The sequence below is a fragment of the Plecotus auritus genome, assembly GCF_963455305.1.
Source record: "Plecotus auritus genome assembly, chromosome: 8".
Taxonomy (NCBI): Eukaryota; Metazoa; Chordata; class Mammalia; order Chiroptera; family Vespertilionidae; genus Plecotus; species Plecotus auritus.
Genome location: NC_137782.1, coordinates 40,872,715 through 40,892,628, shown reverse-complemented (window position 1 = coordinate 40,892,628; position 19,914 = coordinate 40,872,715). Strand labels below are relative to the sequence as shown.

At 38.7% G+C, this 19,914-nt stretch overlaps 1 protein-coding gene across 1 annotated transcript in view; it reads right to left on the bottom strand.

Annotated features, from left to right (window-relative positions):
• The window catches only part of GREB1L (GREB1 like retinoic acid receptor coactivator), a 130,826-nt gene that overhangs the window by 72,249 nt on the left and 38,663 nt on the right, over positions 1-19,914 (bottom strand). The window contains 3 exon segments of the mRNA XM_080685072.1: positions 2,020-2,148; positions 13,497-13,619; positions 19,664-19,840. Of these exon segments, the coding sequence (XP_080541198.1) occupies positions 2,020-2,148; positions 13,497-13,619; positions 19,664-19,840 (429 nt within the window).

Below are 19,914 nucleotides of genomic sequence, written 5' to 3'. Positions count from 1 at the left end.
GAAGCAAACTCCCTTATATCATTTCATCCATAAATACTTCTATGTGTGCTTCTAAAAGAAAAGAACTCTTAACAAACAACTATAATATTACTATATTTAAAATTAACAATGATTAATAATTCCTTAATATTAAATATTCCACCAGTATACAAATTTCCCCAATTATCTCACAAATGTTTTTCTACAGTTGGTTTGTTCAAACTGGGCTTCAAAAAAGATCCACACATTGAAATTAGTTGTTCTGTCCCTTAACTTCTTTTAATATATCGGATTCCACTTCTTTTTCTTTTTTACAATTAATTGCTAAAAACCTTGCAGAATTTCTCATTTTTTGGAATTTGCTTATTGGATATCCATGGTGTCACTTAACATCTCCTCTATTTCTTATAAACAAATCATTAGATATAAAGGCTTGCTCAGATTCGGGTTTGATTTTCTTTTACGAGAGTATCTCATAAGTACTGTTGTACTAGTATACTTCCATCAAGGGGCATAGAATGGCTGGTTTTCTCTTATGATGTTAAGATTGATCAGGAGGTTCAAGAGTTGTTAGGCTAATTCTTGAATTATAAAGTTGTTCATCAGCCTTTCTTTTGATAGTTTTAGCAACCATGAGATTACTACCAAGATCCATAATTTCATTAAGTTTTTCATACTGCAAAAATTTGGATCCAGTTTATTCATAGCTATAATCTAACCTGGATAAATTGTGATGCCTAACTTGGAAAGTTTTCTCCTCATTCTTCTTCTACCTTGCTTATCATTTCTTTTCCTGATACACTGGAATTCTTTTAGGATTCTATACTTAGTTCATAGCTTGCCTTACCCTACATTACTCCTTGGCTGATACTACTTACTCTGGTGATTTTAATTACATATTGGTGGCTCAACTTTATACTATAGTATCAGTTCTAATTTCCCCCATGATAAATGACTGTTGAACAGCTCTTCACTTGAATGCCTCATGGGTATCTCAAAGTCAACATATCTAAAATCAAACTTACAGTCTCCTCCTGGGGAACCTGCCCCCTTTTCTGTATTCCTTGTCTCAAGCAATGGCACCAGCGTTAGCCCAGAAAGATGGACGTAAACCAAGACCCCTTTTGCTTCATCCTCACTTTAATCAGTCAAGTCCTAATGATTTTTCTTCCTGAGTAGTTCTCCGATCTGTCTCCTCCTCTCCAACCTATTATTACCCTGGTTAAGGACCTCATTATTTCTCACTTAGATTACTGAAATGACCCCCAAGTAATTTTCCTACTTCTTGTTTTCTTGGCTGCCAAAATGATCTAGCTCACGTTCAAATATGACCATGTCACTCCTCTGTTCCATAAGTTACAGAGTAAAATCCATGCTTCTTAGTCTGGTCTCCCGTGACCTTTCCCCTGTCTACCACTTACTCACCTCCTGCCACGCCCTGAGTTTTACATTTTATGGTTCTAACAAATCCAAACTGCTTAAGTTCTTGCACACATTATGCTGCCTCTTTCCCTTCCTTTTCAAGCTTTGCTCTTGTGTTTCTCTGAATTTTAAATGTATTTCCAGAATTTATTTGTATAGTGACTATCTCCTCATAGTTCAAAGACCAAGCTCCTCCAATAACCCATTCTTGATTAGTCCCATTTTCTGTGCTCCCCTAGCATATTGTTATATTTACTGCAGTACACTGACGATAACTTCTTATGGGTCTATCTCCCTTGCTAGGTTACAAGTACAATTAGAGTTCAGGGATTGAGCCTAATTTATCTTTGTACGCCCAGTTCCTCATCAAAACAGGTTGAATAAAATCAAGCTTCTCTGTCTCCCCTGTGTGTCAAATGCCATTCTTTGACTCTTCTGGTTGGAACATAGAGAACACAAGATTTGTATATAATAGATTATTATAGACAGTCCCACATCTGTCTTCAATTGGCAAAGAAGCAGCTTCTGTTTTCTTTTACCAAGTTGTCAATTAAATTTCACACATGTCTTTTATAGACTATATATTTACCAAAGAAATATAAGTAAGGAAAACATCACCTGCAGCATAAGTCTTCCCTACAACCTGCAAAGATAAAGCCAGTGGCTTCACAACATTCTTATTCCGGGTCAGGTCCTGAGCTCCACTTAAATTGATTGCAGAATTAGCTGGACTGAGAATTGGCGAATCTTTAAAATGAAAGAGGTTGTTCAAATTAGCAACCATTTAAATATGCAGGAAGGAAGTTAATTAAATAAAAGTGAGGTGAGAGAAAGCAGATTATACAATTTCAGTTTTTTCCTTGACCCATTATAGGAAAGTCAGTGTTTCTTTTTTCAGGTTTTCTTTTCTTTTCTATGTATTTAACAAACACTCACTAGAAGTTACCATGTGCTGGGCACTAGTATAAGAACTTTAAATATATCAATTCACTTAATCCCTATTTAAACTCAATTAGGAAGGTACTATTACCCTAAATAGTGATAGTCATTTAACTTGATTAAAGGCATAGGAGTACAAACCCCAAATCCCTGACTCTACTCTAGCACAACAGCTTAATCAAAACACACAAGAAAATATCAAAGGGGGCTGTTAAAACTCTGAGAGTTTTTGGGAAAAACACTCTAAAAACCAGGATACTGATGGTGCTACACTGGAAATTACCTTAAAAATTAGTATTCATACCACAAAATGATTCCTCAGACATCTAATCAGTATTTCTCATAAGAATTCAAAAGATTTAAATGGTCCTCGACTGACTCAGTAGAGTTAATTTGCCTCTCTAAGGGCTTGATTCACCACTAGGGAATGGTTTTATGGTCTATTATCCTATATAATAAAAGCCTAATATGCTAATTGTCCAGTTGTCCATTCAACATATCAAAACACAATATGCTAATGATATGCTAAGGCCACTCAACCACTCACTATGACGTGCACTGACCACCAGGGGGCAGACGCTCTGACTGGTAGGTTAGCTTGCTGCTGGGGTCCGGCCAATCGGGACTGAGTGAGATGGGCTAGACACACCCTGGAGCCCTCCCGCCATCCCTCTCTGGCTGGCCAACCTTCCATGTCCCTCCCAAGCCCCAATCGTGCACCCGGTGGGGTCCCTTGGCCTGGCCTGCACCCTCTCACAATCCGGGACCCCTCAGGGGATGTTGGAGAGCCAGTTCCAGGCCCAATCCCACAGGCCAGGCTGAGGGACCCCACTGATGCATGAATTCGTGCACCGGGCCTCTAGTATAACATAAAAGAAAATTCAGGAATAGAAACAAACGTGCTAAAAATCTCACTTCTCCCACAAACCATTGTCTTTTTCTTTTAGTATATGCCCTTGCACATTTTATCCACATTATATTTCTTGCATCATATAACAAAAATACACAAAATTAATAATTTTTTACTTAACAGAATTATCTCCTATGTGACTGCATAGTGTCATAATTATCTCTTTTGACATCTTCATTATGTGAATATGCTATGATTTATTCAATTATTTCTATATTAATATTGCCTCTCTTTTTTAGTTACTATAAAGAATAACTGCAATGAATATCTTGACTTTCCTTTTAGGTTATTTTCTTAGCTAAGCCTCTGAAATTAGATTACTAGAGTAAAGGATATAAATATTTTTAATGTTCTTGTTCTGTATTGCCAAATTGCTTTCTTTTTTAAAATATATTTTAATTGATTTTGAGAATGAGAAAGAGAGAGAGAAACATTGATCAGCTGCTTCCTACATGCCGCCAGTCGGGATCAAGCCTGCAACCCGGATATGTGCCCTGACCAGGAGTCAAACCAGCAACCCCTTGGTGCATGGGACAACACCCAAACAGAGACACACTGGCCAGGGCACAAAGTGCTTTCTTAAATGGTTGTACCACTGCTCACCTCCACCAGCCTGGCTGAGAATGCCAGTCTTACCATATCCTTGCCAGCACTGTATATTATCATTTAAAGTGGTAGCTAATATAATTAGTGAAAATGACTTTTCATAGTCATTACTAACATTTCTTCATTTCCACAAAGTGGATCATTCTTCCTTATACTTGCTAAATAGTGGTATTTTCTCTTTTGTGGGGTAGGAGGAGAAGACTCACAAGCATATTTGTGGCCCTGTCTCACAGGACTGCAGTCACTGGTTTTCTTCCTCTCCCACCCGTGAATGCAAATGTTTATTAAGCCTTTTCAGCAGGCCAGGCACCATGCTAGGCTTCGGGGATAGAAGAAGGAGAGAAGGCAGATACAGCTACTGCCCAAGGAGTTAACAGTGTAAAGGAAGAGGCTACATGTTCTCAATGTCTGGTTGGGAGTGGACAAATCTGCCAGCCAAAGGATTTCCACTGCATCTGGAAAAAGGAGATTGTGTTTTGGTAAAGGTTTGATTTGAATATTCATGAGGAACTGTGTTTTTTAAAACCTGCAAAAGTAACTTTTGATTATCCTGACATCAAGGAAGGTTAGTGGCTAAGGAAGACAAATACAAAGAGCAAGTGGCATCTCATGGTATTTTTAAAGTAATTTCCCTAATTGCCAAAGTGGTTAATCATCTTTCCATGTATTTATTGGTCAATGGTATTTCCTCATTCATAAAGTGCTTGTTCAAGTCTCATTTTTTCTAGTAATGTATTTTTCTTATTGATTCATAAACAGTCTTTATATGTTCTTTGTACTAGTCTTTTTTTCATTTTATGTATTACACATCTAGTTTATGGCTTGATTTTTTTTACTGTCTTTCTGATGCCGTCTAATAATTAGAAAGGGGAATTTTAATGTAGTGAAATATTAGTCTTTTCCTTTATGATCAGCACTTTTTTTTCTACTTTAAAGGTGCCACAGTATCTAGGATATTCTAAAATATCTTCTTAAAAGCTTGACAGTTTTTGCCTTCCACATTTAGATCTTTCAGATACGTGGAATTGATTTTTGTGTATAGTGTGAAATAGAGGTCCAGTTCATTTTCCCCCCATAGAATATCCAATTTCTGAGCAGCATTCATTGAAATGAAAGGTCCCACTGATCTGCAAGTCACCTCTGTTAATTATGAAATACCCATATGTTATATGAATCTGTTTTTATACTTTCTACTCAGTGCCTATTCCTTTTCCAACTCCACCCTGTCTTTATTAGTAAAGCTTCATGAGTTTGATATATGATAGAGCAAGTCCTTTCATTTGTTACTGTTCTTACTTCTTTAATACACACATAAACATAAAATAAGGAGCTTATGTTACTTTGAGCCTACTGTGGCTCACAGAGAAGAAAATCCCATTTCATGGACAATACTTCTGTCACCACCAACAGGGCCAACTTCCCCATTATGCACAGAAAGCAGTTCCTTGGGTCCATAATACTTTTAGGGGCTCATGAAAATGTTTTAATTAATTTTAAAATAAGAAAAAAACAATGAACTTCTGGTCAAGTAAAGTATTTTAAAATATAATATTAAACATTCACTTTTATACCAACACAGTCATAAAAATATTATTTATACTTTCCTAGGGAGAAAGGGCCCAAAAAGTCATAAAGTGGCCCTGCCTGATAGAGTTTTCTTAAAAATTAGCCTATTGGTCTCAGGGGCAGAGCTTAGGTGGCTCATTCCCATCCTGCCCTACAGGCTAGAGCATAAAAACATGTTTCCTCCTAATGGTAGATGAGCATATCATCTTTATTTGGAAAAACAGTACATAGCATAACAGTACATAATTCCCCAAATGCTAACTTCAAATTTAAATTAAAATAAAATTTATTTCCAGGCATTTATCAGGTATTCAGGGGTTTAAGGATAAATAAAATGAACACAGAGCTTCTAGCATAGAGAATATAGATGGTTAGCAATTGTAATTGGCAAGAATGTCACACAAGTATAAGTATAGCAGCAAAAAAGAGTTAATCCTTAGTTGCAAAATAGGTGTAGTAATTTTTGATTTTACAAATGAGGAAAACAAGGCACAGAACAATTGAGTGGCTTATCCCAAGCTGTGGCAAATACATGTCAGGTGCAGTATTTAAACACCAGGTCTCTGACTCCAAGCCCTGTGCTGTTTACCTTCTGGTCTGAAACAGCGTTCATCCCATAGGACCGTGGTCGGCAAACTGTGGTTCGCGAGCCATATGCGGCTCTTTGGCCCCTTGAGTGTGGCTCTTCCACAAAATACCACGGCCTGGGCAAGTCTATTTTGAAGAAGTGGTGTTAGAAGAAGTTTAAGTTTAAAAAATTTGGCTCTCAAAAGAAATTTCTATCGTTGTACTGTTGACATTTGGCTCTGTTGACTAATGAGTTTGCCGACCACTGCCATAGGAGATATACAATAAATTAGATTGTATTGAACTGAAACAGTGCCACTCCAAAGGATTTCACCTGTCTTTCAGAGCAGCTTTTTAATATTTTTCATACCTTTCTTAAAGTATGTTTTACATATCATAAAATTTACCCATTTCAAATGTACAGTCCAATGATTTTTAGTAACTTTATCAAGTGGTGCAATCATCACCATAAATCAGTTTTAGAACATTTTCATCTCACCAATTAGAACCTTCATGCACATTTTCAGTTAATTTCCATTCCCATCCCTGGTCCCAGGCAACCACTAATCTATTTCCTGTCTCTTTAAATTTGTCTTTTCTGGATACTTAAAAAAATGAAATCTCTTTTGCCTGGTTTCTTTCACTTGGCATAACATTTTTGAGGTTCACCCATGATTTAGCATGTGACAGCATTTGTTCCTTATTATTGTTCAGCGATATTGTGTGGATACACAACATTTTTGTCTAACCATTCATAAGGTGACTGACATTTAAGTTTTTTCTAGGTTTCAACCACAATGAATAATGCTGCTATGAGCATTTGTGTGCAAGTTTTTGTGAGAACATATATCTTCATTTCTCTTGGGTAGATATTTAGAAGTGGAATTGCTAGGTAGTAGTTTATGTTTAACTTTTTGAGAATCTGCCAAACTGTATTCTAATGTGGCTGCCACATTTTACATTCCTACCAGCAATGTACGAGAGTTCCAATTTCTGCACATTTACAGACTTTTGGTTATTGTCGTCTGTCTTTTGATTGCAGTCATTTTAGTGGGTGTGCAGTGGTATGTCATTATGGTTTTGATTTGCATTTCCCTAATGACTAATCATGTTGAATACCTTTTCATGCACTTATTAGCCCTTTGTACGTATACATTCCTTGAAGAAAATGTCTATTCCAAATCCTTTGCTCATGTTTGATTGAATTGTCACCATATTACTGACTTGTAAGAGTTTTTTTTTGTAAATTCTGGATACAAATCCTTTATTAAGTATGTGTTTTGCAAATGCTTTTTCTTAGTCTGTTGCTTATCTTTTTGTTTTCTTAATGAAGTCTTTTGAAGTGTAAAAGTCTTGAATTTTGATGAGGTCCCTTTTATCAATTTTCCAAAAATAAATAGTTAGACTTACAGTCAATTGATTTTTGACAAATGCAATTCACTGACAAGAATATAGTCTGTTTAAAGATGCTACTGAGATAATTGAATATCCATATGCAAAAAGATGAACTTAGATGCTCACCTCAGACCATACACAAAAATTAACTCAAAATGGCTCACAGACATTAATGCAAGAGATAAAATAATAAAATTTTTAGAAGAAAACATGGAAAGGAATATTTCAAGATCTTGGGTTAGATTTTTTCATCTATTCTTGAATTCTTGTTCATATTAAACACAATACATCCCTGTGTGTGTGTGTGTGTGTGTGCGCGCGCGCGCTATGTGTGTATAATGTAGGCAAATAACTATTATAGTCACCTTCAGTCAAAAGAAAAAATTGTACCAGGCTTGTTGACTAAAGTTTGAACTATCAATGACATAAATATGTTGAAAGAAAGTATGCAAGGATAAGCCACAAGCCAAGCAGAACAGAACATCAAGAGCTTGGCAGGTGGAATTTAAGACAAAGCTGTGTAAACAGTCAGTAATCCCCTCTTTAAATAACTATGCAATGGGTGTGTGCTTACATTTCATGCTAAGAAACGTCGATTATAGGCAGCCACTGATTGCAGATTAAGAAAGCAATCTCCTGTAGACGGATGACTTTCTATCAGCTAAGGAGATGCTGCATACTCTAATGTTTGTAATGATTTCAAAATGTTAACATGAAATTCTTACAGCCTATTATTTTCAACCTACGTAAGAAGAAAGAAATTACTGTTGAAAATTGTATAAACGTAATTCATTAATGAAGAAAGTTTTAGATGAAAGCCTCCTTTTTAAAGGCACTTTCTTCTATTAAATTCTCTAGATTGCACCTAAAATTATTAAAAGCTAATTTCACCGTCAAATTGCCACTTTCCCCACCATAAGGAAACACAAGAATATTGGCATATGACTTGCCTGTGTCTCTTCATGGCTGATTGACAGAGCCTTTGCAAAGCCTGAATCTTGGTTTCCTCTTTTTTGGAGCAACATTTGTTTTCAAAACATATTTCTTGATATAGAGTCATGTGTTGCTTAATGACAGGAAGTTCTGAGACATGTGTTGTTAGAAAATTTCATCATTGTGTAAATATCATAGAGTGCACTTACACAAACCTAGATGGTATAGCCTATACCTAAGGCTATATTGTATAGCCTATTGCTACTAGGCTACAAACCTGAATAGCATGTTAATGTATTGAACACTCTAGGCCAGTGGTCGGCAAACGGCAGCTCGCGAGCCACATGCGGCTCTTTGGCCCCTTGAGTGTGGCTCTTCCACAAAATACCATGGCCTGGGTGAGTCTATTTTGAAGAAGTGGCGTTAAAAGAAGTTTAAGTTTGCCCTAACCGGTTTGGCTCAGTGGATAGAGCGTCGGCCTGCGGACTGAAGGGTCCCAGGTTCGATTCCGGTCAAGGGCATGTACCTTGGTTGCAGGCATATCCCCAGTAGGGGGTGTGCAGGAGGCAGCTGATCGATGTCTCTCTCTCATCGATGTTTCTAACTCTCTATCCCTCTCCCTTCCTCTCTGTAAAAAATCAATAAAAATATATTTTAAAAAAAATAAAAAAAGAAGTTTAAGTTTAAAAATTTGGCTCTCAAAAGAAATTTCAATCGTTGTACTGTTGATATTTGGCTCTGTTGACTAATGAGTTTGCCGACCACTGCTCTAGGCAATTATAGCACAACTAGTGGCCCGGTGCACAAAATTCGTGCATAAATGGGGGGTTCCCTCAGCCCAGCTTGCACCCTCTCTAATTGGGAACCCCTTGGGGGATGTCCGACTGCCGGTTTAGGCCAAATCCCACAGACCTAAACTGGCAGTCGGACATCCCCCTCACAATCTGGGACTGCTGGCGCCTAACTGCTCACCTGCCTGCCTGCCTGATTGCCCCTAACTGCCTCTGCCTGCCAGCCTGATTGCCCCTAACTGCCCTCTCCTGCTGGCCTGATCTCGCCTCCAACTGCTCTCCCCTGCCAGCCTGATCTCGCTCCCAACTGCCTCTGCCTGCCTGATCTCGCCCCCAACTGCCTTCCCCTGCCGGCCTGATCTTGCCCCCAACTGCCCTCCCCTGCTGGTCTGATCTCGCCCCCAACTGCCCTCCCCTGCCAACCTGGTTGCTCCCAACTGCCCCCCTTGCCAGCCTGATCTCACCCCCAACGGCCCTCCTCTGCCTGCCTGATCTCACCCCCAATGGCCCTCCCCTGCCAGCCTGGTTGCCCCAAATTCCCTCCCCTGCTGGCTTGATTTTGCCCCCAACTGCCCCCCTTGCCGGCCTGATCTTGCCCCCAACTGCCCTCCCCTGCCGGCCTGATCTCACCCCCAATGGCCCTCCCCTGCTGGCCTGGTTGCCCCAACTGCCCTCCCCTGCAAGCCTGATCTTGCCCCCAACTGCCCTCTGCCTGACTGATCTTGCCCCCAACTGCCCTCTGCCTGACTGATCTTGCCCCCAACTGCCCTCCCCTGCCTGCCTGCCTGATCTTGCCCCCAATGGCCCTCCCCTGCCTGCCTGATCTTGCCCCCAATTGCCCTTCCCTGCCGGCCTGATCTCACCCCCAATGGCCCTCCCCTGCCGGCCTGATCTTGCCCCCAACTGCCGTCCCCTGCCAGCCTGTTCTCACCCCCAATGGCCCTCCTCTGCTGGCCAATTTGATTCTGATTGGTCGGTTTCTATGCCAGTCAGTGTCAAAAGCTCTGCCTCCTAAGCAGCCATTGGCTCCTCACAGTTGACCCAGATTTGGTTCTGATTAGTCAGTTTCTATGCCAGTCAGCGTCTCTGGGCCTTTCGACGGGGCATGGTCAGAAAGGTGGGGCTGATCAGCAGCCCCGGTGGAGGCCTGGAGAGAAATAGAGGCACTGCTGCTGGCCAGACTAGGAGAGAGAGAGGCAAGTGCTGATCAAAAACTGCCACAGAGGCAACGGATCAGTGTCTGCTTCTCTCTTCAGGCCTCTCTCTGGCCCTGATTCGCAGCCCCCTCAGCAGTCAGTGCTGGGGCACGGAGCCTGCAGCAGAAGCAGTCAGCGCTGACTTCCGGTTGATGGAGCCTCGGTCGTTACTGGTCGTTAGGACTCAGGGTTGTTGTTTTTTTTATTTTGTTTTTTAATTTTTATATTTTTATTGGTTTCAGAGAGGAGAAAGAGGGAGAGAGAGAGAGAAACATCAATGATGAGAGAGAATGTCTGATCTGCTGCCTCCTGCATGTCCCCCACTGGGGAAAGAGTCCGCAACTGAGGTACATGCCCTTGACCGGAATCAAACCCGGGACCTTTCAGTCCACAGGCTAACGCTCTATCCACTGAGCCAAACCAGCAAGGGCACAACCCAGGGTTTTTATATATTAGGATAGTATTTAAACATACCTAAACATAGAAAAGGTACAGTAAAAATATGATACGAAAGATAAAAATGTGTGTATGTGTGCATGGGTGCATTGTGGAGGGGGGTGTAGGAGGAGGACTGTGGAGGGAGGTTTTGCTGGTGAGAGATTGGTCATCAGGAGGAGTGAGGGAGGAAGGGAGAGAAGGAAGAGAAGGGGAAATTAAGGAAGAGCAGAGATCAAAAGAGACCCAAGGAAATAACAAAAAGGAGAGGGAGAGGGGGGAGAGAGGGAAGGGATGAGAGAAGGGGAGAAGGAGCAAGTAAGCCTGGGTAGGAAGGCAGAAGGTAGGTTGGTAAATAGCATGCTGAGCTTCCTCCTCTAGTTAAACCATCCAGAGCTACCAGTAAATTCAACATGATAGTCAGGGCCAGCCTTTTCTTCTAACATTTCAAACAAACTTTTTGCTTATAATCCACTACCTTATGGAACCACCATTATACACACAGTCCATGATTGACTGAAATGTCATGAGGTATGACTGTAATGAGAATGCATTATTGCTTTCTTTTGCATTACTATTTATTATAATTTTAATATATTTTCAGGTACAAATGGTTATTTATATATCCACTAGAGGCCCTAGGCCTGGCCTGCATCCTCTCACAATCTGGGGGGGATGTCAGACTGCCGGTTTCAGCCCGATCCCCGCAGGCCAGGCCGAGGGACCCCATGGGTGCACCGGGCCTCTAGTATGCATATAAGATCTTTCGTTAATTTCTTCCTGCCCTCCCCCCTTTCCCCTTCCCTTTGAGATTCACCAGTCTGTTTCATGTTTCCATGCCTGTACATTGTGTGTCTGCCCCCTGGTGGTCAGTGCGTGTCATAGCTACCAGTCAAACAGTTGCTTAGGCTTTTATATATATAGATTTCTTTCTCTTATGAAATGTAACATGTTTTATTGTTCTTTTATTCTTTATATGAGTGGTTTTTAAGTCATCAGAGCCATACCCTGCCTTACAGCATTTGACAAGGATCTTAGAACATAATAAACAATTGATAAAAATTTTGTTGGAATAGAGTAAATATTCATTTTTAATATTGCAGTTTTAAAATTGCATTTCTCTGATCCCAAGGTCTAACAGCATAAACTATACCCAAAATCAATAAAATTACTAAAATAATATTCTAGGAGAGACATGTATATTTATTGTAATGAAGCACATCTTTCAATGCCAAGAGCTAAACACCAACTTTTTTCTTTTTTGAATACCTAGTGACATGATGTTCTCTTATTTATTCTAAAGAGAAATACTCTTTTTTCTTATATCACAGCCTCTATCTAAATCTCTTGGACTAATGAAAGACTTTTTCTTTCTTTTAAATATTTTCCTGTTGATGCTATCCTCTAAGTTCTTTTTTTTGTATAAATATATTTTTATTGATTTTAGAGAGGAAGGGAGAGGGAGAGAGAGAAACATCAATGATGGGAGAGAATCATTGATGGGCTGCCTCCTGCACACACCCTACTGGGGATCGAGCCTGAAACCCAGGCCTGTGCCCTTGACTGGAATCGAACCTGAGATACTTCAGTCTGCAGGCTGACTCTCTATCCACGGAGCCAAACCAGCTAGGGCGAAAGTTATACTTTTAAAATCCAGAATGAAGTAGACTTAGCTGAATGCAGACAGACAGCAGGAAGTGTCCCCTATAAAGTCAGCCTTATTATCGTTGCTATTTTAATAATCACTTCCATCTTGAAACAAATAGAAATAATTTATCAGCTCATCAGAATTTCACATAGATTTTAAAGAGGAATGCTAAGCAGTGAAATAAATACAGCCTTCTTTTCAACTTGAATGGCTGACTGGACACTGGCAAAACACATATGCTTTGAAGTCTGCATATCAGATGAGTAAAATGGTACTTTACAAAATACAAGTGCACTGAAAAAAAATCACAAATCCTTTAAAAACACTTTCCTTCCTGCCTAAAATATAACCTAAGACTGCTCCTGAATAATTTTCTCAAACACTATCTGCCCTGATCTTTTTGGTTATAGCCCTCCAGCCCTTGCGTCACCTGGAAATATTAATTCTCACCTAAAGCCTTGTTCTGACCTCAGGGCCTGGGCCTGTGCAGTCCCCTCTATACTGAAAGAATTTTCAGAGGCCTTAGACTAGTAACTTATCTGCTCAGTATCAGATTGTCCACTCTGCTGATCCTGCTGTGATACTGTAACATAGTTTCAGGCACTAAAATTTTATCTGGTTATTCATATCCAAGCTCCTCTCTTGAACCACTAGAAACTAGAACCTGGATTCTTCTGTTATGATCCTCAGTCCTATCCTGGGACCTTTGTTTTTATCCCAGTTGGGACAATATGCCCTATTTTTGGGCTTTGTTAGAGATATACCCTGGAACTTCTGTCCCCAATACATGCCACCTGACAGCTATGAGGCAGACTTTCTTCATATCTGGATTTCCACTTATTGCCTCTAGAAATGGGCCCTATGTTTGAGTTAAATTTCCTGTCAACTACCAGTTCCTTTCTCCATCCTGTCCTAGCACTGGCAGGATTTGGGATTCTGGTCACCCAGAGACTGGCCTATCTCAATGCTAAGTTCTAATTCTAATAGTAACTCAAGTCATTCATCTCTATGTTAAAATATGTCTGTTCAAACCAGCCAACAGTAAATTTTAAATGCCTCATTAAATATACATCTACTGTTTGAAATGCCAAAAGAAAATGCCCCATTACCTGTCTGAATGAATCCTGATTTGTATCCATTAGTTGTGCCATTTTCTGGGGTCACAGTTGATGAGACTGAAGCATTTGGTTTAATAGAGTGGCAAGTAGCAGAGGATTGTCGGCTTCTACATTCTGAAAAAGAGTGAGAGTCACATTATGTGTGGAGGTCAATTATTATGTTAAAACAGGTGATGGGGACACAAGCCATAAAATCTCTAAAACAAATTGCTGCTCCTTAAATGGCAACCACTTTCCTTATTTGAGGTCCCCCTGGCTTTAGTCCTGACTCCAACAGAATGTTCAACATGGTGAACACAATTTGTCTTCCTAGGGCAGTGGTCGGCAAACTCATTAGTCAACGGAGCCAAATATCAACAGTACAATGATTGAAATTTCTTTTGAGAGCCAAATTTTTTAAATTTAAATTTCTTCTAACGCCACTTCTTCAAAATAGACTCGCCCAGGCTGTGGTATTTTGTGGAAGAGCCACACTCAAGGGGCCAAAGAGCTGCATGTGGCTTGCGAGCCGCGGTTTGCTGACCACTGTCATAGGGCCAGATGCCATGAAAACCAAGAAATGGTCACGAAGAATGATCAGAATTTTTAACCCACAGACTAGTTCCCAGGGGAAAGATTACTCATAACCAATATAGTTATACTAATTTTATGGGTAAGACCGAGGTTAAACTATCAATAGTTTATAAAACTCTAATAAACTTTCAAATACCAATTAATCTGCTGCCCAGTATTGATTTAAATGTAGAACAGTAACCTGGAGTCCAGCTAGGCTACCTTTAACCTTAATTTATGCTCAAGAGTGCAAGAAAAAATTAGAAATGTTAAAATTATTATTCTCAGTTCTTATTAAAGGAAATAGGTAGACAATATTCAAGTTGATTACTGATCATGAAACACCAAGCTTCATTTTAATTAAGCTAATATGGGTCTCTGATATATTTTAATAATACCTTCTACTGGTTCAGGTAGATAGCAAATGCTGTGACAATGGTCTGGACTGTAACTTCCAACAAAGTTATACTATATGTTTTATCGTATTAGTCTTAAGGTAGCATGTGAAGAAGCTATTTAGTTTGTCATAGTCCCATTCATTTAATTTTGCCTTTATTTCCTTTGACTTTGGGGTCAAATTAATGAAATGTTCTCTACGACCAAGGTCCATAAGTTTAGTACCTATGTTTTCATCTATAAAATTTATTGTTTCAGGTCTTATATTTAAGTATTTGAATCATTTTAAATTAATTTTGGTACATGGGGACAAAGTGTAGTTTAGTGCCATTCTTTTGCATATGTCTTTCCAATTTCCCCAGCACCAATTTTGGCTCCTTAGTCAAAAATTATTTGCCCATAAATACGTGGTTTTATTTCTGGGCTCTCAATTCTGTTCCATTGGTCTGTGTGTCTGTTTCTCTGCCAGTACCATGCTGTTTTGATTATATTAGCTCTGTAGTATAATTTGAAGTCAGGTAGTATAATATCTCTGGCTTTGTTCTTTTTTCTCAGGATTGTTTTGGTTATTTGGGGTCTTTTGTGGTTTCATACAAATTTGATGTGTGTTTTTTTCTAATTCTTTAAAAACTGACATTGGGATTTTGATGGGGATTGTATTAAATCTGTATATTGCTTTGGGTAATATGGCCATTTTATGTTGATTCTTCCAAGCCATAAACATGGAATATTTTTCCATTTCATTTTTTCCCCCCAATCTCCTTTAATAATGCTTTGTAGTTCTCAGTAGATAGGTCATTCACCTCCTTTATTAAGTTTATTCCTAGGTATTTTATTCTTTTGGTTGCTATTGCAAAAGGAATTGTTTTTTTAATTTCTTTTTTTCTGAGGCTTCATTGTTAGCATATAGGAAAGCAGTGGAATTTTTTACATTGATTTTTGTATCCTTCAACTTTACTATATTTATTGTTTCTATAGTTTTTTGGTGAAGTCTTTAGGGTTTTTTAGATACAGAATCATGTCATTTGCAAAGAATGATACTTTTACTTGTTCATTACCAATTTGGATGCCTTTTATTTCTTTCTCTTGCCTGACTGCTTTGGCTCAGACTTCCAGAACTATCCTATATAATAAAAGCCTAATATGCAAATCAACCGAATGGCAGACGACAGGTGGAACAACTAGTCGCTATGATGCACACTGACCACCAGAGGGCAGATGCTCAACGCAGGAGCTGCCCCCAGCCCACAGGCCCCAGGCCAGCCAAGGTGGGTGCCAGAAGGGGGGCCCCCCAATCGCCCCGCTGGTTTCCCCACCAGTCGCCCCATGGATCGGCCCTGATTGCCAGCCAGGCCTAGGAACCCTACCCATGCACAAATTTTGTGCATCGGGCCTTTAGTGTTGAATAAGATTGGTGAGAGTAGGCATCTTTGTCTTATTCCTGAAGTTTTTAGGAAAAGCTTTCAGTTTTTCCCATTAAGTATGATATTGGCTGAAGTTTTGTCACATATGGTCTTTATTATGTTGAGTACTTTCCTTCTATACCATCTTCTTGAATGTTTTAATCATAAATGGATGTTGTATCTTATCAAATGTTTTTTCTGCATCTATTGATAAAATCATGTGATTTTTATCTTTTGTTTTGTTAATGTGATGTATTCTGTTGATTGATTTGTGTACGTTGAACCATCCTTGCGCCCCCGGAATGAACCCCACTTGATTGTGATGTATTATTTCTTAAATGTATTATTATATTCTAGTATTTTGTATAGGATTTTTGCATCTGTATTCATCAGAGATATTGGTCTGTAGTTTTCTTTTTTTGCATTATCCTTGCCAGGTTTTGGTATCAGGGTTATATTGGCCTCCAAAAATATGTTAGAAAGTATGCTTCTTTTTAAATTTTTTTGGAAGAGTTTGAGAAAGATAGGTATCAAATCTTTTTTTGGATGGTTGTTGGAATTCACTAGTGAAACCACCTGGTCTTGGACTTTTATTTTTTGGGAGATTTTTTTATGGTTGTTTCAACTTCCTCACTGTTGATTGGTCTATTTAGATTTTCCAATTCTTCATGATTCAGTCTAGGAAAGTTATATATTTCTAGGAACTTATCCATTTCTTCCAGGTTATTGAATTTGGTGGCACGTGATCTTTCACAATATGCTAGTATGGTCCTTTGTATATCTGTGATATCTGTCGTAACTTCTCCTCTTTCCTTTCTGATTCATATGAGTCTTTTCTCTTTTTTCCTTAGTGAGTCTAGCCAGGGGTTCGCTAATTTTATTAATCTTTTCAAAGAACCAGCTCTTTGTTGTATTACTCTTTTGAATAGTCTTTTTGTTCATCATTTCATTCAATTCTGCTCTAATTTTTATTAATTCCTTTCTCCTGCTGATTTTGGGCTGTTCTTGTTCTTTTTCTCTGCTCCTCCTGGCTGAAGGGAGCACCAGTCACATGCAATTTCCTCTCTTCTCCAGGCTGAGCCCCCCCATGAGCTCCCGGCTGCATGGCTACCTGGCACATCTCAGCCTTTCTGCCTTCTTGCCTCCCCTGTTTGTTTCCATTTGCTCACCTTCAGATGCTTCAATATCGTTTCCCATTCAACCAACCATATGGGAGATGCTATTTGCAAACAACAGCTCCGACAAGGGGTTAATACCCAAAATATATAAAGAATTCATACAACTCAACACCAAACAAACAATCCAATTAAAAAATGAGCAAATAAACAATCTAATTAAAAAATGGACAGACACCTCTCCCAAGAAGACATACAAATGGCCAATAAATATATGAAAAGATGTTCAATTTCACTAGCTATTAGGGAAATGCAGATCAAAACTACAATGAGATATCATCTCACACCTGTTAGAATGGCTGTTATTAATAAGGCAGGTAATAACAAGTGTCGGAGAGATTGTGGAGAAAATGGAACCCTCATTCACTACTGGTGGTAATGTAAACTGATACAGCAACTATGGAAAACAGTATGGTGGTTCCTCAAAAAATTAAGAATAGAGTTACTATATGACCCAGCAATCCTTCTGGGTATCTACCAGAAAAACCCAAAAGCATTTATTTGCAAAGATATATACACCTCTATGTTCATTGTAGCATTATTCACAGTGGCCAAGACATGGAGACAACTGAAGTGTCCTTAGATAGAGGATTGTATAAAGAAGATGTGATGTGGTACATGTATACAATGGAATACTCTAAGTCATAAGAAAAGATGAAATACTGTTATTTGTAATAACATAGATAAACCTCAAGAATATTATGCTAAGCAAAATAAGTCAGTTAGAAAAAGCTAAGGACCATATGATTTCACTCAGATGTGGGATATAAAACTGAAACTCATAGACACAGACAACAGTATGGTGGTTACCATACTGGTGGTGAGTAAAGAGGGCCAAATATATGGTGACAGAAGATGGTTTGACTTTGGGTGGTGTGCACACAATGCAATATACAGATTTTGTACCATAGAAATGTATACTTGAAACCTATATGATACTATTAACCAATGTCACCCCAATAAATTTAATTAAAAATAATAAATGGCTGTAAATGACAAAGCTAATTATAGAGGTTCCTTTACAGCTAGTATGTAAGTTTATCAGATACAAGCAAGGGTTGGAGGCAGTTTTCTATCTCCTTCTATGCTATGATCTTCCTTAAAGAGCTAGTATACTAGTATTTTACCTAAGAGGATATTTCCACATTATGTGCATATGGGAATATTTGTAAACTGATATTATATGTTAGTATATGTGTATATAGACATACAAAATTCCAATTCCAGCAACTGCTATAAATGTGAGACTTCAGAAGTCACCCATTTGTATCACAAACTATTTCACAGACATTCTTTCCCAGAAAGATGAGGTGTCACTGACCACTAAATAAGAAGTTAAAAATATTTTATGCAACCAAAACAAAAGCTTTAAAAGGCAGCTAAAAGGCCAGGAGGCGCCCTGGTCAGTGTGGCTCAGTTGGTGGGAGCATCATCCTGTACATCGAAGGTTGCGGGTTTGATTCCTGGTCAGTGGACATACTTAGGTTGCAGATTCTATCTCCATGCAGCGTACAGGAAGGCAACCGATTGATGTTTCTTTCTCACAATGATGTTTTTCTCTCTCTCTCTTCATTTCCCTCTCTCTAAAATCAATAAGCATGTCCTCAGATGAGGACTAAAAAAAAGAGGAGACAATACCTATCTTATTTTTGCTCTTTTATTAGAGCAAAATTAAAACAATTTTTCTATAGGAAAATTATTTAAATTGTATTAGAATAAAGAGTTGTTTATAATACACTATACTTATGATTTAGTAGTCACAAATTAAGCTCACATCTGGTTTGGAACATATAGCCATTTCCAAAAGAAGTTACGCAATGTCATTTCAAATGCAACCACGAGCAAATATGGTGAAAGACTCAGAGGCAAATCTGCAGTTGTAATTTGGATTTATTATGTTATTTTTCATGGTCAGGTCAAAATATTGCACAGACAACAAATATAAACATTATAAACAATTATCATATTGTCTATAAAATAGTAATATGAATAACAAAAAATCTCAGCATATAAGAAACTGATCAAAAGAATAAGGATTAGATATTCCACTGCATTAGAATAATTATTAGAATTTGTGTTAAATTCCATCAAACACATGAAGATGTGAAGTTTCAACTGGATTAATTTCTATAAATATGTTAAGTTCTTCCTAACTAAAAATAAATAAAACTTTGTCAACTGAACAGTGCATTTTCCCAGGTATTATGAAGAGAGCATTATTTATTCTAAAGTATGCATAGTTCTAATTAAAACAGAAAAATATAGGTGCTTGAAAATTACCAAAGAATCTATTAAGTAGAAAGAGCATGTAATCAGGAAACTGACACTTTGAGGTCTTCTCCAAATGACAGAAGAGCTAGAAAGAGTCCATAATCCCCTCCCTGCCAAGAGCTATACTCCACCCTCCCAAGAGACAAATACATAAAGACACGCACTTTCCTGAACTTGAATAGGCTCTACAAAAAATCAAAAGCAAATAAAATAACCTGCCAGAGGGCTTTGGGGTTTTGGATAGCATTCTGAACTTGGGATGTTTATCTATAACACACCTGAATTCTGAATGGGCCACTTGTCATTATGGCAATGTCCTCATTCCCTTCCCTTCCCTTTCCCTCCCAGAAGTGGATGCTACCTTTCCAGCAGATAAGAGGTCCCTTCGACAGAACACCCTGGGAGCTTCTGACTAGGTAGTACTTTAAGTGCTTCTGCTTCTTTGGCTGGGTGGTGAGCTTCAAGTTAATGTGGTTGGAAAATTCCGTGAAATACCGAAATCCTCTTTCTCCACAGCCAATACAGTTTCCAGAAAACCCTGGAAGAAGGGAAACCCAAGTTACTGGTGGCCTTGTATATTGTTACAATACCTTTATATATAAGAAGCACACA